The 25,193-nt window shown below is 41.0% G+C and overlaps 1 protein-coding gene across 7 annotated transcripts in view; it reads right to left on the bottom strand.

The window, feature by feature from the left end:
• DYNC1I1 (dynein cytoplasmic 1 intermediate chain 1) overlaps positions 1–24,990 on the bottom strand; it is a 190,576-nt gene extending 165,586 nt beyond the window's left edge. Inside the window, exons 1-4 of one of the 7 annotated variants that reach the window (XM_071805116.1) lie at positions 24,681–24,990; positions 8,251–8,368; positions 5,946–6,060; positions 3,483–3,624 (exon numbers count right to left, since the gene is read on the bottom strand). In XM_071805116.1, coding sequence (XP_071661217.1) covers positions 3,483–3,624; positions 5,946–6,060; positions 8,251–8,358 — 365 coding nt within the window. In that variant the 5' untranslated portion in view covers positions 8,359–8,368; positions 24,681–24,990. The remainder of the gene's footprint in view (positions 1–3,482; positions 3,625–5,945; positions 6,061–8,250; positions 8,369–24,680) is intronic. The other 6 variants (XM_071805115.1, XM_071805114.1, XM_071805118.1 and 3 more) reach the window with 6 other exon arrangements.
• Positions 24,991–25,193: the final 203 nt, after the last annotated feature.

A 25,193-nucleotide genomic window follows, 5' to 3' on the forward strand; every position in this document is an offset into this window, starting at 1 on the left:
CCTAGTGAAAAGGCTATGAGAAATAGCAACTTGGTACTAAAGATCAAGCAGAAAACAAACAAATCAACCAAGCACACAAAACACAAACCAACCAAACAACAACAAAAGAACACCAACCAGCCAAACAAACATAAAAACCTGGACTACACAGGTTCCATAATTTAGCGATGTTACACAGTCTGCCCCACACCTTCTTTTAATAAGCTTAATGGCATCAGGGAAAAGACAACGTTGCTCTAGTTATTGTGCTGGAGATAAAGGACAATGGTCCTGCAGGATAACAGCAGTACTAGTCTATAAATCATATGGCAAAAGGGACCATTGTGACCACTTTTCTTCCTGTGCCACAAAAATGATGTATGACTTTTCTGAATGAATTATTGTTTGATCTATTATTTGTCTGTTAAGTAGGCACATTATCCTTAATGAGAAATGTCCAGTGATAGAAGATCCAATAGAGTCTTTAAGTAAATAGCTTTAGTGATTTATCTCACCATTACGATTTTACAAAGTTTTTCTTGGTTTATTTTTGTCCCACTTCAATACCAAACAATTTGCTGCTGTTGCACATTGTCTGCTGGAGCCCTTTTGCTCCCCATGTAACTATTACAGTTGGTGATCAAGTTAGCAGTTAGTTTTCATCTTGCAAAGTAAGGTAAAGTGATTTCTGTGGTTCCAGGATAACAACTACTTACCACTGTCCAAACTCTCACCAATTTATGAGTTGTCCTCCTGAAAAGCACATGTTAGAAACTTGCATTTCTGGCTAAACTATGTCCACCGTTCTGTAAGAAATCACATGCTTGCTAATCAAAGTATACTTCAGATGTACTCGGTGATATTGGGATGAATAGATTAAGTTTGACAATTACTAGAAGTGCCAATAACTCAAAATAACTCAGCATAGTTCTGCATAAGAAACTGCTGCCATCAAATGGCAATGTACAAAGAATTCTTGCTTTCTTCAAAGCTCTCAACAGGGCCTCTCTCCTGTACTGAACCAAAATCTATGACTTCACAGCTTTTTTTTTAATATCCGTATCTTCCCCTGGAGGACACTTCAGAAACGAATAACCAGACTGCATGCAGGATTTCTGCCAGCCTCCGCGAGCTTGTTATTTCTGCAGCAGTGTTAGCAGCAGCAACAGCCGAGCTGTGATCTCTGAGATTGGGGCATTAGCAGCTTTGGAACTAATCTGCTCTCCTCTAATGCCTGTGCTCAGTCTACCATTGTATAGCAAATTTGCAGCAGAATGGGAAAAACGCGAGGATGTTATAAGCACGATAGCATGAGAAGGGATCCAGCAAAAGTGCTCTCTCTATCATAGAGAGCAAAATGGAAGGATAGCTTAAAATGAAGCAGAATAACCTTCCTTATACAGATATACAGGCATTCGTATATGCAATAGTCAATATAAATCAGAAATATGGTTTAGGTATTTCTCAGAGAGAAAAGAGCGGAAGTGGTTCCATCCTTTTTACCACTGTGATGACAGGCCTATCAACATTTCGCTCTCCAGGTTTGACTGCACTATCATACCTACCTGCTTGAGTGCACTCATTCACACATCCACACACTGAGCACATCTACTTGCAACCAGTGACTAACTATTTGCCACCTAGTACTGTCCACAGATTACAGAGATTCCCCAGGGACTGGACCAGACATCATCAAATTTCCATTACTACAAAGCCATCACTCCAGGCAAACACCTGCCAGCGGCCTTCCTGGCACACGACACAGCCCTTTCCACACCAGAGAGGATGGCCAGCAAACTGGTGGACCACAAAAAGGTCTTGGGATTCCCACTGAAATCCTAGTATAGCCACAACAACCCAGAAAATTGATCCAAAAAGAAAACCCAGAAAACTGATCCAAAAAGAAAACCCACAATGCAGTACATCATGAGCTTTGAAGAAGGGGACAAGCACCATTCTCCTCTGTGAGGGCACTGGTCACCTGCCCTCCTTGCTTATTGCTGACACAAAGTGCTAGCGTAGGTCACAGTAAAATAAATTCTTCCAAGGGTATTTCACTATTTTAATAGTAAAAAAGTTACATCATTAGGGTTTAGAAGAAAAACAGGAATTTAGAAGTCTCCAGCTGGTGTTGTCATGGCTGCATGTAGGACTGTGAGAAATAACTTTATCCTGAACAGCAGACTGTACTTTGCTTAAAAAAAAAAAATTGTTCTGCTCAAAGTACATTGATTTGCTAAAGTCTGCTGCATTTATTTATGAATGAAGCATTACAGTATTTTCTGTGTTTTGAACTCCCATATATTACAGGCAAGGGCTTTCCTATTTAACACTCTCCATTTCTTATAGAGGGTAGACCTGGGAGAAGGGCGGAGCAGATTCCAGCAGCAGCTGTGCAACCTCCACATCACAACGCATGGTGACTGCATCTGCCTGAATGGGGACACAGTATAATTTCACCTTACAGAAGTGTGATTTTTCTAAGCAGAAGGCCGATGTGGTATGAAATCTGGCGACCTGAAGCTTAGTGACGTTAGTGTTGATGTCTGTAGAAGTACGGTGTTTACCCCTGACAACTGTTAATTGCAGAGAGCAATCGCTGTGTTTTCAAGTGATTAGCTGAGTCTTGGCTCACAGATTCGGATGAGCTGACAACTCAGCTTTATGTTGAATTAGTTTGATATAAAAAGAGCTACTGGGACCCATGTTCTACATTTCTCAAAATATACAGTATAGTTGCTTGGACCAATTCTTACTTGAACATATGCTCCTTTACCAGCAGCATCCTCCCTCCTTTTCCAGGAAAATTGCTACTCCAGAGTAGCAATTATTCAGTGATTGCCAATTGCACTTCCTACTTCAGCCACGTGAACAAAGACAAGAAGGTTGCCCTTGTGCCCATCCCTTATACACACCCCACCACTCCTTTCCAAGAAGAGCTGCTTCCCTCCCATTCTGCACAAAATTCTGACTCCCACAATCTCCAATGCAGAATTTCCAGCGGGTCCCAGGGTGTGTCAGCCTGTTTCTCTACAAGCTTTCCGCTGTCACTACCCGTGACACATACTGTGATGAGCAGCCACGCAAGAACCTGTGGTAGCCTGATAGCCTAGACCTGGGAGGACTTCAAAGGGGACTGGTTATGTGAACAAAGACAATGCACATGAGTAACAGGTTCTACCACTCATCACTTCCCTCTGTTTTTAGTGCATATCCACACAGAATTAATAGCTTTCTGTGGGGCATTCTAGAAGTATAAATTCAGCTCTTGCTTCCAATATGAGGTATGCGGCTCGTAGCTTAAGAGCCGCTTGCTGCATGCATTTATTTACCTCACATCTGAGACCAGTCTTACTGGATGGTAACACATAGTGGATAATGCAGAAACAAAAGCACACATTAGATATGGCATCTTCTCATTTACAGAAGCAAAGGTAAAAATGGGAAAGAACAACGTGAAAAAAACATATTTATTCAATGCTACCATCAACTCTGTGTCTTACCTTCCTAGGGGTCCCAGATCTCCTGAGTCCTGGCTGCCTGCATCACTGGGTGTGCTCACTGATTTCGAAGAGGGAGACATAGGGGTTGGGACTAAATAATGAAAATAACAGGTATCCCATGTTAACACATGCAGCGACTGCACTGATGAAGAGCAGTGTCAGACAAATCAAAACCAATGGACCAAAATGATAGTGGATGAATGAGTAGGAGAGTTTGAAATGGTGAAAGCAAATAAGGAAGGAAAGAAAAAGAAAAGGAAGAGAGTCAAGTGAATTTTAAGTCTTTTGTAAGTGTTAAAACTGACATGAATTTAGACAGGACTGAAAGCCCAATGGGAACCTACAGCTAATCAGTGGAGGAGATATCTGTGGAAATAAAATGGTACTTGTTTTCTTGGGTATAGCTTAAAGTTGACTTGCAAAAGATTTTAGAAGTATGAAGAAATATCAGGGGCTTGTCTTGTCAAAAAACTAAGTGAACTCTTCTGGTAAAGTTAAGTAGGCAATAGAGCAAGCATACTTTTCAAAATCTGAATTTAAATCAAAAGCCAGTGTCCATTAGATATGGTCTATGGCTGCAGTGTGGATATAACATCAAAAAAAAAAGCTAAATAAGGAAATCCAGCTAAGTTAAAATCATTTCCCAAAGACGGTGAGAATACATATTAGTTTGCTCACTGATCATGTTTTCTTAAGTAATTTAGGTCATATAAAGTTTCAGTTTTGGGTGGGACATGATTTCAACACTCAAGGAAAAATTTCCCTTGGTTCAGATGCTATTTGCCCAAGTTCTAAACATGATTGACTGCTTGGCTTGCCAGGGCTTTTGAAGCGTATTTCATGCAAAGGCAGTTTTGTTTCCTGAAACAGGAAGGGAAGTTCATAGCTCAAGGTCAGCCTGAGTTAAAGCTCCTCAGCAAGGAAATAATAAATTAAAAAGTAAAAAATTCCTGATTTCTTTTAAAATGGTTTCTCAAAAATATTTAAAATGCAGAGATGGCTCCAGTCAAGATTTAATGCAATTACTCTTCAAAGAAGCCTCATTGAATAAAACACAAAAAGGAGTTTTGATGCAAGATCAACGTTTCCCATTTGGTTTAAATCATGTGCATTTCCTTTTATAGATTTAGCAGAGTAAAACTTTAAACTATTTTGTTACGCTCTATAATGTATAATGACAGACCTGTCAAGAGACTTGGATTTTCCATGTGGTCAAACATTTAATGCAGATTCTCACTAGAAACTGTCACAGAAATGACTGCAGCATGAAAAGTGAATTCATCTTCATGACAGGCCTTTGGCAGGTTACAGGTATGTCATGGCTCTTTATGTACTCCATATTCACAGTGAGATCTGGGTATCATATGTGTATGTGAAGGCAGAGTTAAAGTCTCCCTTGTATATTAATTGTGAGTGTATATACAGGGAATGAAAGAGGACAAAATACTATTGTTTAACTAAGATGAATCATCTCATATGTGAATTTTTATCTTCTTTTGATAACATCAAACACAAAATAAGTAACTAAGAATTGATAATGTGCAACATGAACATATGTGTTTAGTTAATAGTATGATAATAAAACATATCATCATTTATAGATAAAAACGAGTATTTAAATGCTAGAACATTAAAATGTATCTGATTTAATAACATCATGATATAATTTACAAAACATATTTTATGATACATAAAATAACCTAACCATTACTTGTCAGACTATTATTCTGAGAAGTGGTGTTTAAAAGCTTCAGTCATTATATCATAACTAGGAAGGAAGGAAGGAAATCTCTCACTTTAGTGCTACCTAATAAGTGAGACAGAACTTAATCAAGGTAACCAATATTCAGATACTATAAACTTTGCCACATGTATTTTTAATCTGAGGACTCCAGATTCTAGAACTGAAAAATCAAAACCAAAAAAGAGGTTGAGCACATGAAACCAGATATAAAATCTGAAGTAATGATCTGATTACAGGCTTTTTTGCTAGTTGTGATTTGTCTTTTTATTTCCCTTCTCTCATTTTGCTTCATTGTAAAAGAAAATCAATGGGAGTTCCCACATGACTATGCTCCTCCTTCCTTAGCAAATGCTTACTCTGAATTTTTGAAACAAAACTTAGGGCTAATGAAAAACAGAATTTATAATATTATTTGTGGATCATCAGATAGATGTGAGAGAAAAAACAATCCATCAGAAAAGAAATCACTGCTGGTATGCAAAACCAACCTGCATTACATTCACAAAAATTTACTGAGGAAATGAAACAGATGTTTTTGGCAATGACAAGTACTGAAAATGCCATGAACTGGTAAATGTGAATGGTATGGCAGGCATTCGAACAGAAGAGTTCACTTCACTAATACAGCCAAAAATCAAAAAAGCCAAGCATGCTTTAGTAGAAAGAACGCATTCATTGTGGCAGAGCTGAATGCTTTACAGTGTGCTTCTCTTAAATACCTAGAGGTGGTTCTGGGGATATACCAATGCTCTGTAACAAAGCTTCTGTCTCTCTTCTTTTGCGGTCTAGGTCTGAATCTTCCTGAGCTGGCTCCTTCTTTTGCTGTAGATCAGCCTGAGTTAAAACAAAACAAAACAAAAAGGTTTCATCAACTCTAGCAATTAACTATATGGAAAATATTTATATGCACCACCGCTTAGATACACTTTGAAATTCACTTAGTTGTGTTTCAATAATTTGTAACTTAGATAATTTACACTCCACATTTCAGTAGCAATATTTTTCCCTGAATGCATGGGAAAACTGATCTTTGCAAGTATATTTACAAGGATTTTTACAGTACACTAATGGACAACATCTGCCTCTCACTCAGATGCAACTTATTCAGGTAATATAAAAGCTGACCTAGAATAACAGGTATCATTACCCTGAATAAAAATGGCCCCTTCCTACTTACTCAAGGATCAATAAATAAAATTTCATTGGACTTCAGTAGTGTAGCTTAAGGGTGTACATTTGGTCCCACGCACTTGTTGGCAATAAAAATACTTTGTCATAAATGTCAACATTTAACAGGAGCAAAAGAAAGGACTGATGTGTCTAATACAGGATTTTGGCAGATCTGGGCACTAACAGCCAAAACTAATGGTCCACAAGACCCTTCACTCTTTGCTTAGCTATCTATAGCTCATTTGAGCTTCCACACATCAGCCTCCTCCCACTCTGGTTTGCTGGGACCCAGAAACAGGAGGAGCAACATCTGCATTAGCCAGAATCCCTTACATTTGGCTCATCACTCCCCAGTTTAGTATGGTGGAAGGAACACACCAATACGCCAGCCTAGTGGTTAGAGTGCTCCACTGGAAGAACCAGGCTTGCAGCTTTTTTCTTGAGCAGAAGATGGAACTGAACCCATGTCCCATTTTGCAGTCCAGTGCAGAAACCAGTAATGCAAGTAAAACAAAATGCAAGTGGTCATGTCTGTAATTTTATCATGGCTTAAGTACAGCAATCCCAGCATAGTTCTTACAGAGAATGTCTGGCAGCAACTGTCTCTGTAATTTGGATCCTGAGGTTGCTTCAGAATGGACTGGTCCCACCTAACCTCCACACAGAGAGGTTTTCTTTTCCATTTACAGTGCTACATTTTGGCACTGCAGTGTACTCAGTCGAGCTGTGTGTCCCAAGGTGGATCTGGCTATCAGGGTCAACTGAAAGTTTCAACCACTGAAAGATCACCACGAGGCATAAAACCAGAGGCAGGGGACAAAGGAAAGGACTTAATAGCTTCCTTAAGCCATTAGCTTGGCTTCCTTCCCTCTAATTCATTAACAGGCTAGTAATGAACATTGGAAATGTTAACATGTAAAGTTCTGCTTACAGGGGACTCCTCTAGTGACTCCAGGAGCCTTACTGGGGGGTGTATTGGTAATTGCACAAAAAATGGCTCCAACGTATAAAGATTTAAAAGACAGTCAAATTGGAACACCGATTTCTTGGATCACATCACATTTCCACAGTAATTCCATGAAATTAATGTACAATATTAAAGTGTCAGTTAAAAAGGAAACCAGTTATTAGTAAAGGATAACAGGTGCTTTAAACTATGGTAAGTGTTGACATTTGAAGGAAAGGAAACATAATCACTTAATGCTTCTCTGACTTTGCATGAAAATGAATATCCACTCCTTGTCAATTCTCACCTCTATTCCACTAAGTGACTGAATAAAAAAAGTACAAATCCCTTAATGAAAAACCTAATGCATATTGTCAAGGACAAATACAGTAATATGTCAATCAAACTTTAACAGAACTGAAAGATGCACCCATGCCAGAAAACGAAAATGCAATTGCAATTATGTTTTACTTTACTGGAGAATAATAATTGTAAATCTGTTACCTTAGCTAGCAATCAAACTAGTCTTCAAAATACAGATTTAGATTGTAACGGCTTGAAAAAACTATAAGCCCTCTTTCTGTCTTTCCCCACTCTCCACTCCCTTTCCATTGAACGGGAGCCCAGGAAAAAGCATTGTGGCAAATCAATTTTTCTTTTTACACACACATACACATCATGTTGTCTAAACTGTTGTCACCTGACAGTGCCTTGGTTTTAAAGCAAATCGCTCACCTCAACTTTTTTAACTAAAAATAAGCATGTTGATTTTAAGGCTAGACTATGTGGGTTTGAGGACCACATTCCACATTAGGGGTACCTTGGGGTATAAAATGCTGAGTTGGCAAAACCTCAGCAAGCCCCTTCTGCAAGCATGAGCTATCTAAAAGATGCTTTTGTATATTTACCTCTTTCTTCTTCCTTTCTTCTTCCTTCCGTTTCTTTTCTTCTCTTATCTGAGCCAAACGTTGCTTTTTGCGCTCAAGTTCTGCTTTTAAATCACTTTTGTCTGACATTTTGACTCTGCTGAAAACAAAATTATGGAAACCAAGGTTAAAAGATAATTAAAGGTTTTTCCTATTTACTTAAAAATATAATTATATCAAAAACAGTGCTTCTAACATTCCTACAAATGTAACTCTATGTAAACGCTGGCTCTTGGACTACACTGACATTGTAGAAAACAGGATATTTGTTTCACGACCTTTATTTCAGCAGCTCTGCCAGACTGCAGGGCCCAGATCCACAAATGGATTTCAGTTTTAAATACAAGAACTACATCTGACCCAACAGCCCCATGTATCTTAGGCAAGTAAGAATCCTATTTGCAACAGCTGCCACCCCAGGATCCCCTCCCACCCCACTGGCGCAGCCCCACACTGACCACCAGCTCCATCTCAGGATCAGTGGACATTGTCATTGAATGGCTTCTTATAATTACATGTTTTATTATTTTCTTTCATTAAAGTAAAACACTTGCAAAGGCAACAAAGCTCTTGGGGCTGAGGTTGCATTTAATGTGCAGGTGACATTGGTGCACTGGGAGAGCACCCTCACTGAGCTACCAGGCTATCCTGCATGGGAATCTCTTTCACCCCTTCCAGGGAAACCTGGGCCATTCCCCTCAAAAGCCTGCAGACAAGGCACAAAACCAGGCAACCTAGCAAACCTGAGCTTCTCTTTAATGAAGCATCACATTACTCTGCCAGATCATCTTTCCAAGTGGCAGGAGATGTGCCTAACATTCCTGATGTGACTCCAATCAAGCAAACTTGGCAAAAGCATTTCTTCTTAGCTACTAAAAGACCATCCTGCCATTTAATCTTAAACACAGTTCTCTCTAGGACAGTGATATGAAGCAGCATACACACTTTGTGTTTCAAATCTCTCAACTAATGCTGTTACACGAGCCATGAAAATCAAGGGTAAAGAGATATAAGGTAACATCATGCAGAAACACATACAGATCTCTAAAGAACACAGGATAGCAACCTTTTTCTACAGTTTTTAAACCCCAACAGTGTTGCACAAATCCATCACTTAAATCACGGATAATGTATTTATTTTCTAACCTCATCATCATTATTGTCTGTCATCTAACTGTATCAATACTGATTTTCTTATTAGCACTTTACTTCAAAGACAGTCCTGACTAAAATGGACATTCACGAGAAGACTTAACTGTGCCTTTCCTATTAATTCACGCATCACTGACCACATACATCACTGCAACCCAGAATCAATCAGATCAATAGCAGTGCCATGTATATGCAAAGGAAGTCTATTGTTTGCTTGATGCATGGGAAATTTAAATGGTAACTCTCCGCTAAAGGTAATGAGAACTCCACTCATATTACTGCCTGGGTGGATGGACGGCTGGAGATCAAATCTATATTCTAAAAATTATATGGCACATTCACCCATCATTAACTCTGCTGTAGTCATCAGCTCCCTCCTCAAAATGATAAAAGCATAATAGGCCCATGATAAGGAAGATATTGCCAACGTCACCTGCACATTAAATGCAACCTCAGCCCCAAGAGCTTTGTTGTCTTTGCAAGCATTTTCCTTTAATGAACGAAAATAAATGTGTAATTATAAGAAGAAGCCATTCAATGAAAATGGCAGGCAGATGAGCAGAATTATGGATGTCAGAGGGGCCAGTACAACTGTATCTGTGTGTGGACCACACCACAGATGCTAACATTTCCCAGTCAAACTCCCAGCTGAAGCCCACCAGCAGGAATCACACCAGTGCAGCTCACACCATCACAGATTCTGCACACACTTCAGCAGAGCTGCCCATCCTGGCAAGATACCCCACAGCCCTTTCAAGGCCTGGGGACTCACAGTTCAACCCACAACAATACACAGTGAATGGTGTAACTAGGAGGGACATCAAACTCCTAACAAATTGCACCACTAGTTGCACTGGCTGTATGTGGAGGACCATTATTTCTTTATTCCTTCATCACTCTGGTCCCGTTCATGACGATATTGTTTTCAGTTTGAGAAACAGAAATCAAAACTGTGGGGAAAATTGCATTTGATGTCAAGAAAACTAAGCAGTAGCACCTTGAACGTCAATCTGTGTGATCAGTTGACGTCAGTGAGCTATTTTTTACATGACAAATGCCCAGAGAAGCAAACAAGCTTTTTAATGGCAGAGCAGGTAGTATTTTGCCTACCAATCTGCTCAGGATTTGTGGGTCTCTCAGAGATATGGCTGAAATCCCATTTGAAGTCATTTTCCTAATCTGTTGCACACATTTGAATTCTGATTATGAAGTTTCCCGTCAGAGCCCTTTGGACTAGATAGAGGTTTTGCATCCTTTTAGTTCTGCAGTTTGGCAACAAAAAGCGAGCTCCTGTTTCTATGCAAAAAATATGCAAATGCGTTTTAAAGCTCATGACAGAAACCCTGAGGGTTTGACATCCCTTTCAAGCTGTTTGTCAGATATCAATGAATGGGCTTTCAAAAAATTTGTTCCCTTAATGTCAGGGAAGCTAACTAGCTTTTTCCATTATTTGAGCATCAGTTGTTTAGTACCTGGCCCCTTCTTTAGAATGCTGCAGTCATGGTGATCTAATCCTATTATAACTTTGCCCTATTTTTAACAAAACAGATCTTACATACAACAGAGATGATGCATTAAATTTTCTTCAAAGAATGTCACCAGAGCTAAGTTATAGAAAAAAATTAATCTCAAGTTACTTTCATCTGGAATATATTACAGTCGTGCCTTATTCCCCCAAACAGCTTACCAACCTTCACACTAGTTATTTACAATTTTAGCATAACTTGAACACCAAGGATATGTAACCACCTTTCTCAGATGCCAGCAAGTCAGTAGTGAGCAATGAAGCAAGCGTACTCGTCAGTCTAGATGGCATTAACCATGGAGTTAACACTTTATATTCATTACTGGAAACAAATTTCTAATAACTGCCATTTAGTGCCAAAAGGTGTGCCACAGCAAGAGAGATAAAGGTAAACAGTAAAGAAGATGCACTTTTAACATTGTCTTTGGTGCAGAACGACTGCCTAAGGCTTATGTATGACCTAATCTTCACCAGCCTGGGAAAAGGCATTGGACAGAGAGAAACAGTAAGGAGAACATTTTGCAGTGAAACAATTAAATCACCTGTTTGGAAGAAGGAACACATAGGAACAAACACACTGAATATTGCATTAAACGTAGGAACAGTTCTCCTAGCAGGGCAGCAGCCTAGGACTTCCCTCTTCAAGGTGCATAATCTTAGATCAATTTTTATTTTGTTTGGCCGAGTTTACTGCCAAGTGACACAGTTTTAAAATGAGAGAGTCCTCCTGCTCTGGAAGAGCTTACCAACCATGTGCTAACATAGGTTCTTGAGATGTAGCAGGATACAAGGATGTCAACCACCTTCCACAGAGAGCATTCACCTGGGCTCCTAATACTCTGAGGAAATTCTCCTTCCTTTAAGCTACTGGGGAAAGGAGCCTGCTCCTCTTGTCATGACTTTTAATTACACGGACTGTTGTATTTCAAGATGTCAGTTTTTCCCATATGCATAAAATATGCCTCAGAGTCCCCTCTTGGAAATACAGCCAATCCCATTCACACATCAAAGAGTCACCACACCCACCAGGATGGCATCACCAGGGCACACACAAATGCAGTACCGAGGCTTCTGAGGACTGCGTCTGGGATTTCACCATCTGCCGGGCTTATCTCACTAAATCTGGATGCCTACAATGTAGATGCAGAATTACCCTTACCATCAATGCAGGTAAAATCAAAAGAGTCTGGGTATCCTAGGGTGTGATTTCACATTTCCTAAAGCAGATGTCTAAAAGCAGTTAAGCATGCCCCAAAGCCCCCAGATCCTCTCCAGTGATGATAAAGGGCTCTGGGTGACCAGTTAAGTTTTAGAAATCTCCATTGTAAATGTCTCAGACTGGGTGACAAGAATCCTGTCCTTAATATGCTCCCAGTGGTTCCTTCTAGCTTTTCAGTGTATGAAAGAAGATCTTCGAAAGACCATTTACATTAATCTTAATATAATGATGGTGTTTGCACAAATTTCTTTGCTGTACAGAACATACACAGAACCACTCCACTAAGCTTATCACACAGGTAGTAACATCCCACAACCATTTCATTAGTGGCAGTGGTGAGCGCACGAGCATGGAAGATGCAAACAACAGCATTTTACCCTTGACTAGACTAAAAGCCATGCAAGTGCTTTTACAGGTACAAGCCAATAGACTTACTACAGTTTTATAATAAGCTGCAAGCTCTGATCGATGATCAGTATCACAATATTTGAGCAGATATTTTTTCCAATCATTTATGTGAGCACTTAACAGCAGAAACAGTCACAGGTATCTAAAAAGGTTTACTATAACACAATTGCAGAACTAATAGATCGGTACTTGCCAGACCACAGAGTTACAGAAGTACAAAGAGTGGCAACACATGTATGTAGCTTGGACTAAATATAAGAAAAAATGAGCATAAAGTGCCCAATGTATGATGAATAAAATAAAAATAAAGACAAAATTATTACAGTGCACACTTTTTATAAGTAGAAAAAGAAGATATAACATCTCCCTCCTCTTAAAGTCTGTTCTTAATATCAGCTAGAATAGCATCTTGTCTGTATGCTATCACAGAGCTCACCTAAAAAGAAACCTGTTTCAAAACCTGGTAGAAGATAAAAAAACCTACTGATTTTATTTCTTGTTGGTGTTTGTGGGATTTTTACATGCTCTTCATTCAGTAGGCTGCACCAGAGTAGAACTGCATGCACCACTTCATGAGCCGTGAAGTCTTTCCTGGTTTGTGACTTCCTATGTTGTCCTTTTCATTATCATCTCCATTGCAATTGCCAAAGGGGTTCATTAAATACTGTTACATATGGTATTAGTCATCCCGTAGAACTAATTATAAATAATTGATTCATTAAGATACTTTTCTGAAATAAATAGGCAGCATCTAGTACTTGTAGATGCTGTACATGTATTATTCATATCACTTCACAAAAAGCCAGTTACTCTTGAGTCCAAAACTGCAAAATGTCTTTAGTTTGAAAGGCAAAGGAAGTTGCATAATAAAATACATTAATCAGTGATTTTTGATTTTAAAGAATGGGTGTATAGAGTGACAGTAATATTACTATTGAAACAGTTACATATGGAACTCTCTACTGGAAAAAAAAATTATTCATTTCTAATATGTACCATATTTGCCTCTATTTTTTACAAACTAACACATTTCCAACAGTTAGGGATATCATACATTTTTCAATATAAAAAATTCCCATGGGATCTAGCCATGACTTGTAAGATTGTGGAACATGCATGTGAAATATTAAATTGTACAGAGGAGATAAACATCTTTGGTCTGCAAGAAACCAGAGGGAGCTGTTACCCTAGCAGAAAAGCATTCTAATCCATGGTATTCCTTTGAAAATAATGTTTGAAACATACTTCAAATGGACAAGAGGGGCTAGAATCATCTTCTTGAGAGCAATTTTTAAGTAAACATTTGCATACCTCTTTACATCATACATCAGAACTTGTACTTGACTTCAGTTGAATAACATAAATACTTTGGCTAAATAGGCATATCAATGTTTACAAGATCACAACAACGGGCAAATATTTGCAGCTGCAAAAACTTAGCATTTGCAGTATTTTAACAAATCTCCTGTGTGATGAATTCAGGGAAACACCAAGCAAAATCTGATGGACTAAATATTTCTTCCTACATAACCTTGAGGCAAAACAGCTAGGTTTTTACACTGCATCTGTCTATTTATCTATAAATAAAATGGTTGTTAAGCGTTAGATTTCACGGAACGTGCCATTTTTATCCTTCAGCTTCTGAACATTTCTAGCAGATGGGCAAAGGCCTTGGACTTTGTTCTGTGAAGGTTTACAAATCACAGCACCCAGAGATTTGGTTCTGTGCTGCCTCCTGGTTGCTACGCAACAGGTCAGTGAATCTCCAGCCTGTTTATTTTGAGGCTGACAGGGTGTAATATATGCACCCACAACTGCTCATATATACATCCCTTACAATCTATTACCATTTAATCTTTTCACTCTTGTTCTTCCATAATGGCCCTTCAACAAAATGAACTCAGTTACAGCAGAATTACAGGGTCCCTACAAAGCTGTATATGAGCAAAGCTCTACTATTGCCCATTCTTTCGGCACCAGGCATAGTGTCAACGAAGCATTATCACCTTCTCATTACCCCATTCTCTCATGCCCCCTCAGTCAAATTTAACACAACCTTTTCAATTCCAACAGCATAGTTCCATGGAAGAGACATCAAGGTTGAAGAGAGCAAGCTGTTGGGACCAACTCGCTGGAGAAAAGTAAAGAACGCATGACATTCCAGCCAGGATTAAAATGAATTTAAGTACTACACGCTAACAGGTCACTCTAGAAAAGCTGCTGCACATCTCCCACCAAATATCTTCCCTTTATACTGAGAGAACTGACTGCATGTATCACTTCAAAGAAAACTAGATTGTAAATATATCTTTTAAAGTGTCTTAGGTTTTCCTCAATAAGCATTAATGAGGACAGTTGTAACTGCACAGTGATCTCACATGTCGTGCTGGGAGATGATCCTCAATGATGCAACCAGTAATGACTTGTATCTCCTTCAGGATCTGACTGAGCAATCATGCCATAGTTACAAAGAGTGGATGTTTTTAACAAAACAATCAACTGCATGCCTAACAACATTTTGATCTTGAGGAATACAAAGTCTTTGGGTATTCATGGTCAGTTCATTCCCTATCAGCTTCTGCTTTGGTCATTTTTTAGTGTTTGTCTACAGTAAAATACAGGGCTCCAGATGTGGTTCTGCATATGTCTGGGAATGGACTTACCACGATTCTGAATCTTTGTGACTCTATACTCCCCACACATTAATGGATCTTACCAGTTGCACCACGTTATCTTCTGTGAATTTCCCTCCTTGCTTCAGAGAGGAACTGCAGGACCAAGCAGGGTAGTTTAAAGAAGTTTTCTGACATTCAAAGAGAACCAAAGCAAGCTATAAATTTATAAGATTTTAGAGATGGATAATGTGAGACAGATGACAAAATCTTATCCTCAGTCTGAAGGTCACTTGTCTAGAAAAGAAAAAAAGGGCCCTGTATTTCATGTTTCTAATTCTAATTCCTTTTGTATGCACTGCGTATATAATGCTTAGATTTCAATGATATCTGCTGCCATCATTGATTTCACCACTTCTTCGAAACCTATATAAAGTATCTGGTTCATCATAACAGTACCTCCCAGCAGTATATTTAACGACTTACTAAGACCTAACGCAGAATTTCACTTCGAAATGTCTGCTAGTGTCTCCTAAACTGGAACAAAGACTCATTTTCTCCATCCTGAAAACATTTTAGACATTAAAACACATACTTCTGCTCCTTATTGAAGGCGAAATTGACCCCTCTGACTTTTCTACCCTCCTCCTGAGATAACCCTATGGTATATGGCCAGCAAACTGATGCTTGAAGCCATTTACCCAAACATAAAAAATGCATGCTCTAGTGTTTGCTTCTTAACCCAGTTATGACAACTGCCAGACAGACATCAAGGAACAAGCTATGCTGCCAACACACGGGTTTTCCTGGAAGACTTACCCAGATATCATGTCTTTCTTAAAACAAAACCATGCTTTGCAGCTGGTGTTCGTAAGGATGTAATTAGGCTAAAAATATTGCACATTTATTTCATCTCTGAAGTCAAAACACCTAAAGATCTAAAAAGCAGGGGGGAGCCCTGGCTGTGAAACATACACAGACTATCTCATATGAGTTCTCATAATTTTTAAGGAAGCAAAGTGGAAGAAATAACACTACCATTCCCTTCGTACTTTCCATCGCTTCTTTGGTTGTACTAACAAAGCAAGATGAGTAATCAAAGCCGGCCTCAGCCAATCATCCCTGTTGATTCACGTAAGTGGACAAAGATACATGTAGGTAAAAGGGCAAGATGATAAATGCAGATGTCTAACACAATAATGTAAAAGACATATAAAGAACTGCAAAGAATTTTAATATATGCAAGAGGACTGAGAACCAAGAAATCTATGTCTTCCATTTATCTTCTCTGTGGTTGTTCTACTCAAATTGGAGAAACGTGGTTTGACGGTTTTTTTGTTTGCGTTCTGTTTCAGGTTTTGTGTATTTTGGAGGGTTTTTTTGTACTGAGAGGACTGAAACCCACCTCCCTAGGGTGACTGTTGGCTAATGGGTGAGAAAGGCTAGATGAACAGAAATCGGATTCTTAACCATCAAAGCTATTTTCTGTTTATTTCTTTTCTGCAAAGATTCATTGGAGCAGAAGAAGCAGATGCAGGAGAGCGAACATTAGTCCCTAACTGAGGCCTCTGGGTTCTAGTCTTTGTTTCAGGGTTAGTTTACATTATACGCAATGACTGTTTAGTTTAAAATACAATGCTGTATTTAGTATCTGGCACCCAACACTACTCTTTCTCACCAAGTACTTGAAGTAAGGTGCTGAAGAGTCACTTCCCTTTTTCCCACATGCTTTGTCGCACCCAAAGAATCTTTAACACTTCAGACTGGGAAGGTGCCTACTGCAGAAGACACACAGCTTGTTGATTAAAGCATCGATGAAGGTAAATATCTCTTTAAGCAAAGGCAAAAATTACTTGAGACATGGGCATGGAGCACTCAGTCTGACAGATCGGCTCAAGAAATGCAAACCAGATGAAGCAGCCCAGGAGAGGCAGACAGTAGACACCCAGGCTGTTGAGTCTGGGGTTCAAGGGCAGGAGCACATCCAGAAGCAGAACTCTAGGGTGAAAAACGGAGTTTTTAGAGACTGCATGTGCTTCAAGAGCTTGGTGACAGCCAAGCAGAGATTTTTGAGGACTGCAATTTGGGTTTCTGTTTCTACACCAGTTTGTCAGTCTAGTTCTATCTGAGCTTCCCAGGTACCATAAGAACTTCAAGTGTGGGGAATTCAGGTACACATCCCAGGTTCAAGATGTGGGCATGCTCTGCACTTTAAGCTCAGCCTCCTTCCAAGGCAAGGCTGGCTGCACAAGAGCCCTTCTCTCGCACACAGACACATATCTCTGACATGCCGCAGCTTCCACAGAGAAGAAACTTGGCAAATGGGCTGACTGAGGGCAGAAGCAAACAAGTCCCCAGCCTAAATGACAGGGCAACCATATCTCTGGACTGCACTGCAGGACTCCTCCAGAGGTAAGCCCCAGTGCACAACCCACTGCGCCAGGACCTTGGCTTCAGAATTTGAGACCAGGACACCAGTTAGATGCCGTCAGTTCTCTCCAAATAAAGAACTCAGGGCTATAGATATTTTTGAAAAATAAATTAACTTTTACTAGTGGTTCTCAAAACATGGGACCACCGGTGGTCCACAAGGCAACCAGAAATGGTCCATGTCTGGGTTCCAGCCTCATTAACTGTAAAGCATAGGGCTTATTGGTTCCAACAGAAAGTCTTGAGGAATAAGAGGGGAATGTAGTGTAAAAAGTCTAAAAATCATTGCAATATCACAAGAGAGAACTGGGGAGAACCCAAGAGTAAGCAGGTAATACAGTTAGTTCTTAAGCAAAAATGGACAGTATGAGATATGAGAAAGCATAGATGTCTTATTCCTTTATAGATATATACAGTAGTTTAAGAAAATTAATAAAAAAATGGGCACTGACTTTAATTACACCTATGCCTAATTTATCGCCTAGTTTAGTGAGATTAGAAACTTTCTTTGGAAGACCTTGTAATTAAACTTTAAGAACCTTAATTAAAAGTTTACCGAATCAACACCGAGGAAGCATGATCTTCACTTACAGACTTTACAACCAATACTAGTATTGACTAATATTAATATTGCATTATATTATAATTTTGTTTGAGAACACCTGTATGTTTGTATGTCAGTGTGGCTGTCTATAGATTTTACTTCCCTGTCCTCTGATTCATTGATAAGTAAACAATAAAATCCAATAAGTGTTATGTACATAAAGGAAGGACTGCTGTAAAAGGTCTGGAGAACATTAATAGTAAGGTTGCAACACCTTTCTTCCCCATCTTATCCCCTTCCAAAGAATATAATTTACCATCATTTTTTTGAGTTCTATGCTTTAAACATGAGAAAAAAAACTAAAGCTCTACAATTTATAATTATCAGATAAAAATACAACTAATTTAGTTTAGGGTGGTTTTAATATATTTGAAGAGTTTCATAAAGGCTGAGAAACTAGGCTTTCCTGTGTTTTCTTGATATTAATCAACTTTCTGTGAAAAAGAAAATATTGTGGGAAAGAAAGGGACAGTTTTCCCACAGGCTCTTTCAGTGCAGACAGAGAAGGGCATCACTGTTTGGTTTTTTTTCTTTTTGTTTCCAGTACAATACCCTCCTCTTCCATCCGCACGATTTTTTTTTGTATTATTATTACTACTATGGAGATAGTGAAAGGCAGGAATACAACATTCACGGGCTTTGCCAAGTACAGCAGATTACGTACATGAATAGCTAACTGCACACTAGGGGGTACAATTTAGGTCAAATTTCTTGTTTCATTCCAAAAGGTTATAGATTTTTAAGCCATTCATTGTTTAATGCACCACACAGCTTACACCCACACATATATATAACATGAACTATCTTTTCTCCGTGTTTTGCAGAAGTAATTTGTGTTCCTGGGCAATGAAGACTGGCAGAAGTTGACAGTCTGTAACAAACTGCTCTGAGTGTGTAACAAAGCTCTACCAGCAGTCAGAGCTAAAAAAGACAAATAAAACAAGAATTCATTTAGGGGCAAACTGAGATTTGAAATTCTTCAGCATTATAATACAAACCAACTTCTGGTTCATCAACTGCTCAAAATGTAACAAACTGATGAAAAACAAACAACACTGTCATATGACTTCGAATAGTGTGATTAAGGAAAATGGTGATTCTTTCATATTACTTAAAGAGAAGACAAACATGTATTATGAAGCAAGTCACATGAGTTTAGATAGTCCTCCAGCTTTCTTTGTGCTGTGAGAATCAAAGAAGTAATTATTTTCAATGCTTGGTCAGTGGAACAGTCCTTAAACCAGGACAGACAGGTTGAAATACAAGGAACCATTTTTTTTTCCTTTCTGTGACCCTGTTTTGTTACATATTTTAATTTCTGAAAATATACAATAGCAATCATTTGAGATGTCTTTGCCCCAATTACCAAGTGACCTGGTAACCACTGTGATCCTAACAGTGGTGGCCTAATGTGCAAAACACACACCAAGGGCATTCCTTGAATAGTATGGATTTAAAACTGATGTCTATGCACTTTAAAAGCTAAGATCTGTGTTAATGGATACAGAACGGAAGGGCTGAACAGTTTAAAGCAAGAGAGATCCATATTTTCCTTGCATGTGGTCCAGGACCTGCAGTGATTAACTTTCAATACTAATATAGCATAGTGGGGGCATAGCTTTTACTGTCAAATTCGGCCTGAAAATATTAGACTAAAGCCTTAGAAAAGGCTCAGAGATATGAATATAAACAGATAAACAATATATCCTCCATAATATTTATTTATACTTAATCATACTCAGCAGTTTTGTATTTTTGCTTTATTGTAACTACCCATTGTTTGAACACAAAACACTTTGCATCTTTCTACTGGACTGAAGTGAAAAATTAATAACTGAGGAGTAGGATTTGGAATTACTTGTACCACACCACAGGTGGAGGGAGAAAAGAACAAGGAACTAAAACTACTTCTATCCCAGGGAGAAAAGACAAAAGGCAAGAAAAGACCAGTGAGGAGGGAACAGGGTGTTAAGACCAGTATTGAGGACGAGAGAAAGGTATAAGCCTCAGGGAACGACAGCAAGAAGGAAAAGGAATGTGAAGACATGAAAATATCACCAGAAACAAAAAGCTATGATGTCCTCAAAAGATTCCCTCTGTTTTCTGCTGAGTGGCAGTAAGTGAGCCCTCTTCCTCTGCCAAATTACTCATTAATTATCCCAGGGCCAAGCCGGGACAGTCAGCCAGCACTCAGGAATACACAGCAGTTACACAGGACCTCATCTAAAATCTTTTAAGTCAATGCAGACTCATTGGTTTCAATGGAGTTTGGAGATTGTAGAATCATAGAATATCTTGGGTTGGAAGGTACCTTCAAAGCTCATTTAGTCCAAATGCCATTAAATGAGCAGGGACATCTTCAACCAGATCAGGTTGCTCTGAGCCCCATCCAGCCTAGCCTTTAATGTTTCCAGGGATGGAGCATCTACCAACTCTCTGGGCAACCTGGGCCAGTGTTTTAACACCTCATTGTAAAAAATTCTTCTTCATGTCTAGTCTAGATGTCCCCTCTTCTAGTTTAAAACCATTACCCCTTGTCCTGTTGTAACATATCCTTCTAAAAAGTCTGTCCCCATCTTTCCTACAGGCTCCTTTTAAGTACTGAAAGGCTGCGATAAGGTCTCCCCAGCGCCTTCTCTTCTCCAGGTTGAACAACCCCAACTCTCAGCCTGTCCTCATGGGGGAGGTGTCCCATCCCTCTGATCATCTTGGTGGCCTCCTCTGGCCCCCCTCCGACTGGTCCATGTCTTTCCTGTACTGAGGGCTCCAGAGGTGGCTGCAGGACTCCAGAGGGATCTCAGCAGAGCAGAGGGAGAGAATCACCTCCCTCAGCCAGCTGGTCACGCTCTTTTTGATGCAACCCAAAATACAATTGGATTTCTGGGCTGCACGTGCACATTGCAGCTCATGTCCAACCTTTCACCTACCAGTACCCCCAAGTCCTTCTCCTCAGGGCTGCTCTCACCCCCCTTCATCCCCCAGCCTGTACTGATACCAGAGGTTGCCCCGAAGTAGGTGCCGGACCTTGCACTTGGCCTTGTTAAACCTCATGAGGTTTGCATGGGCCCACTTTTCAAGCTTGTCTCATGGCTTTCAAACAACGTACGTAGCTGACTCCTGTAATCACTCTAAAGGCTAGATTCACCACCAGAGAGTCACAGAGAAACTCCTGTCACTGTCAGCAGCAACAGGGCTGAATCCTCTGCCCTTCAAACTTCAGCATGGAGTTATGATGTGCTGCCCATAAAACACTTCCAGAACTGTCATTCCTACTCTGTGGCTCTTGCTGCTCCAGTGCCCTTCCGGACACTCACCAGCATGCTTCTGCCTCAAAATGAAGACAAAAGATGCTGAAGAGGCGCAGAAGAAAGAAAAAAACAACAACAACAACAACAACAACAACAACAAAACAGAGGGGGTAGAGTTTTGAGCTCAGGAGGAGCTTATATAGGTCAACCAAGTGGAAGACTGTAAGATCCCTTATTTGGAAAGCAAGCCCCCTTATGGACACATAAATGTGTATTCACCTGCATAACTTGTGTTGCTCAGATGAACTAAAATAAGCTGCTCTGGCAAAAGCACAGTTTTACTAATACAAGATGCATCTGTACTAAGGGCAGTTTGCCAGCATACTCCATCAGTATTCCTGACGGAAAATGTCCCTTTTACATGCAGACTACGTCTACAGTCATTATGGTTTGTTGCATTCAAGGTTTTTAAAATTAAAATATGAAAATATCAGATGAGTATTGCACTGAGGTCATGATGTCTGGCTACAGCTGCAGAAAGTCATACCTCTGCAGATATTAATTTCCCCATGCACCTCAGTGAGGATTTCAGTGTTAGTGCCCTCTAACTTCCCCGGAAATTAAATCCCATGGGTAGGACAGGGAGGATCTTTCTGTTAACGTCCCACCACCACCTCCAAGCTGAAGCTCATTTTGGCACTAGGTATCAGTGACTCTGAAAGATTCCTAATTACCAATTCTGTTGTTGGTCAAACTGAGCCAAAGGAGTTCAACAGGGCACTCGAGCCACAGCACTAGTTAATAAGCCTGAGTAGTCCTAGAGAGAGACTGTAACATATTTTAAACCCCTGTGAGAACAAGTCAGGTTTGAGGAGCTGAAAGATACCACACAATTACCTGAATCATCGCTTTGAAAAACAGCAACATCTTTCTATACCCTTATCTTTTTCTGGTTTGCTCCCTTATATTTTTCTCTCCCAGCAAATTTCACCTCATTGTCCAGTATCCTGCAATGGTGAAACCTCTACCACAACCCACATCCAGCTCTGTCTAGTACTCTCTCTCTTCTTGCAGATTGGAAAACTGATGGCAGCAAGGAATGATTCTGGAAACCTGTCTTGCAAAAGAAAAGGAGACCAAGAGACTTGATAATTTATCTGAAAATGAAGCAAGTGAACTCTTGTTGCATCATTTAGAAGAGCCTGAAGACAGCTGCTAAAGCAAGGCTTTTATCTATGACAGACATAACAGGAACCTGGAATCTGAAGCTGGAAAAATACGAACTGGAAAACAAACAAATGCATTTAAATAATGAAAAAAAATAGCCACTGAAAGGCATCACAAAGGAGGGCAGTTCACTGCCCTTCCTCCTATAGAAAGTGCTGGAAGGTCAGCTGCTTAATTTAAGATCTGCAGGGTACAACAGTATTTGCCTGACTATTCTTTGAGTAGCCAGGTTTCCAAATTCTCAATAATCACTGCATGTAGAGGGTGTGGTTTATTGCTGCTCCTTTAAGGATTCCTCTCTTAAACTGTGGATAAGGCAGCACTGCAGTTTCTGCATTTTTAGGGTAGACTAATTTGAGGCAGACCTTTCTAGAACCAGGAGAAATCTAGCTAATCCAACTCCAAACAATCTCTTGGATGTCCACATACCTGACCCTCAGAAGTCTTGCATATATCAAGGAAGAGGACAGCAAGTCCCCATCGTAAAAACAGTCCATGTACAGAGAAGAAGGTGTACAAGGAACAACACGTTTTGTATTTTTATGGATTATAAATAGATGGTTTGGCAAAAAGAAAATGAAGCAGAGGACAGTTATCAGAGTAAGCACTCCCAGGGGCAAAGACCTGTGCGCAGCCTCAAAGTTTATGTTGAGGAAACCCATTCTTGCTGAGGAATGCTACACAGAAATTGTAGAAGGAATTTTAACAACCTCAACTAAGTAGGGAGACTGTTATAGAGAGGTCATCTCAAATGGAAAGAAAGTAAAAAGAGGAACTTAAAAGAGTCAGAAAAGAAAACATGTAACTTCTGCCCATTAACTTAGCAAGAACAAATGAGAGACTTCAACAAAGCACATTGGTAGTAACAGAAATTAAATTCCTCAGTGGCTCTGATACTACCATCGATTAGGAGATAGAAGGTCCTGGGATTTGCATTTCCATTGAGAAAGAGGTTTTGCAGCACTATGCTTCATGATATTTAGAGGCATTTCAGAGGTAATTTAACGTCCTCATGCAGAAGCAAAGAGCTGACAAAACCCTGTATGTCAGGATAAATTACCAGGCGCAAGTGCCAAAACCACGTGCCAACTTCAATTCAGGTCTCCCCATTTCATCCCCCCTATAATAGCAGATTAGATTCCTTGATCTGCTGCAAATCCTTATTTTATATGTATTTATAGTTGAAAATTGTACTTTCTGTCAATGCCAATACTGACAGAAAAACATACTTTGTTCCAGACCGTAAAAGAGGGGTTTTGTCTAGGAAATATCTAGGAACCTTATGCTCTCTGCTGACCCAGGGGGATTCCTGGGGTGATGTAACCATAATAACATCCTTTTCAAAATGTATTTCGATGGACTACCAGTGACAAAGGCCTCATATTGATTCCCTCTTCCTCTCACTCTTTTAGGAAATTACCTTAGGAACAGGAAAAGATCTAATTCTCCCTGTGCTGTCGTCGCAGTCTTAAGTAAACCTGCTGTTGCTCACGCTGTGCAAAGAATTAAAGATGGGAAACTTTTTCCCACCCCCTTTGCTTTAAGGCGCTCGGCGCTGAGACAGCAGCCGGGGAGCCTGCGGCAGCCCGAGCGGCGCAGCGGGACGGCCAGGGGGCCGCGCCGGTGCCGGGAGGAGCGTCCGGGACTGGAGCAGGTGCCGCTGGGGCCGGCGGGGCTCACCGCAGCCCACCCCGCTCGCTCCCTCCTCGGAGACAAGCTGCCAGGGTGGAAAAGCCCTCCTTCCATGCAAGGGCCAGCTGGTTCCTGCGAGGCAGCCGGGGATGCCCGCTATCCCAGCCGGAGCCGGTGCGCGGGGACCGCCTCCGGCGGCCGCGCCGAGGCTCCGCGGACGCTGCGCATCTCGAGGAGCCTCACCCCGGCAGGCGCCCCCGCCGCCAAAGCTGGGCTCCCAAGGGGAGCTCCCTCTCGCCCGCTCCGCCGCGGCACAGCCACGTCCCGGCCTCGCCGCCCCCCGCGAGTGCCTTACCTCCGCTGGCGCCCGGGAGATGCGGAGGAGCTCCCGGCGCCGTGCAGCCCTCACCGAGCCCCCGCCGGCGGGAGAGCGCAGGGCCGCCCCGCTGCCCGAACGGCTGCTGCCCGCGGCGCTGCGCCCTGCGGTGCTGCGCCTTGTCTTGCCGTGCCGTGCTGCCAGCCGCTGCAGCAGGACGGCCGCCGCCGGGTGAATGTGCTGTCTCACGCTGGACTGGCTCCTCCCGAGAGCTGCTGCTGCTGCCGCCTTCCTCCTCCCGCCTCCTCCTCCTTTTCCTTCGCTTGCACGCCCCCGGCAGCGACACCCCCGCCGCCGCCCGGCAGTCCCGCAGCGCCCGGTGGGGCCGGGGCGGGGCAGCGGAGCGTGGAGCAGGTGGCAGCAGCGGAGCGCCTGGGGCAGGGGACGCCCCGCACGGGGCTCCGTTGGGCCTGGGCCGCCGCGTCTGGTCCTTCCCAGCAACTGCGGTCTGAAATGGGCTCCCCTGGCTGCTCCGAAGTCCCCTCACTGTCA

This window comes from Patagioenas fasciata, chromosome 2 (assembly GCF_037038585.1).
Source record: "Patagioenas fasciata isolate bPatFas1 chromosome 2, bPatFas1.hap1, whole genome shotgun sequence".
NCBI lineage: Eukaryota > Metazoa > Chordata > Aves > Columbiformes > Columbidae > Patagioenas > Patagioenas fasciata.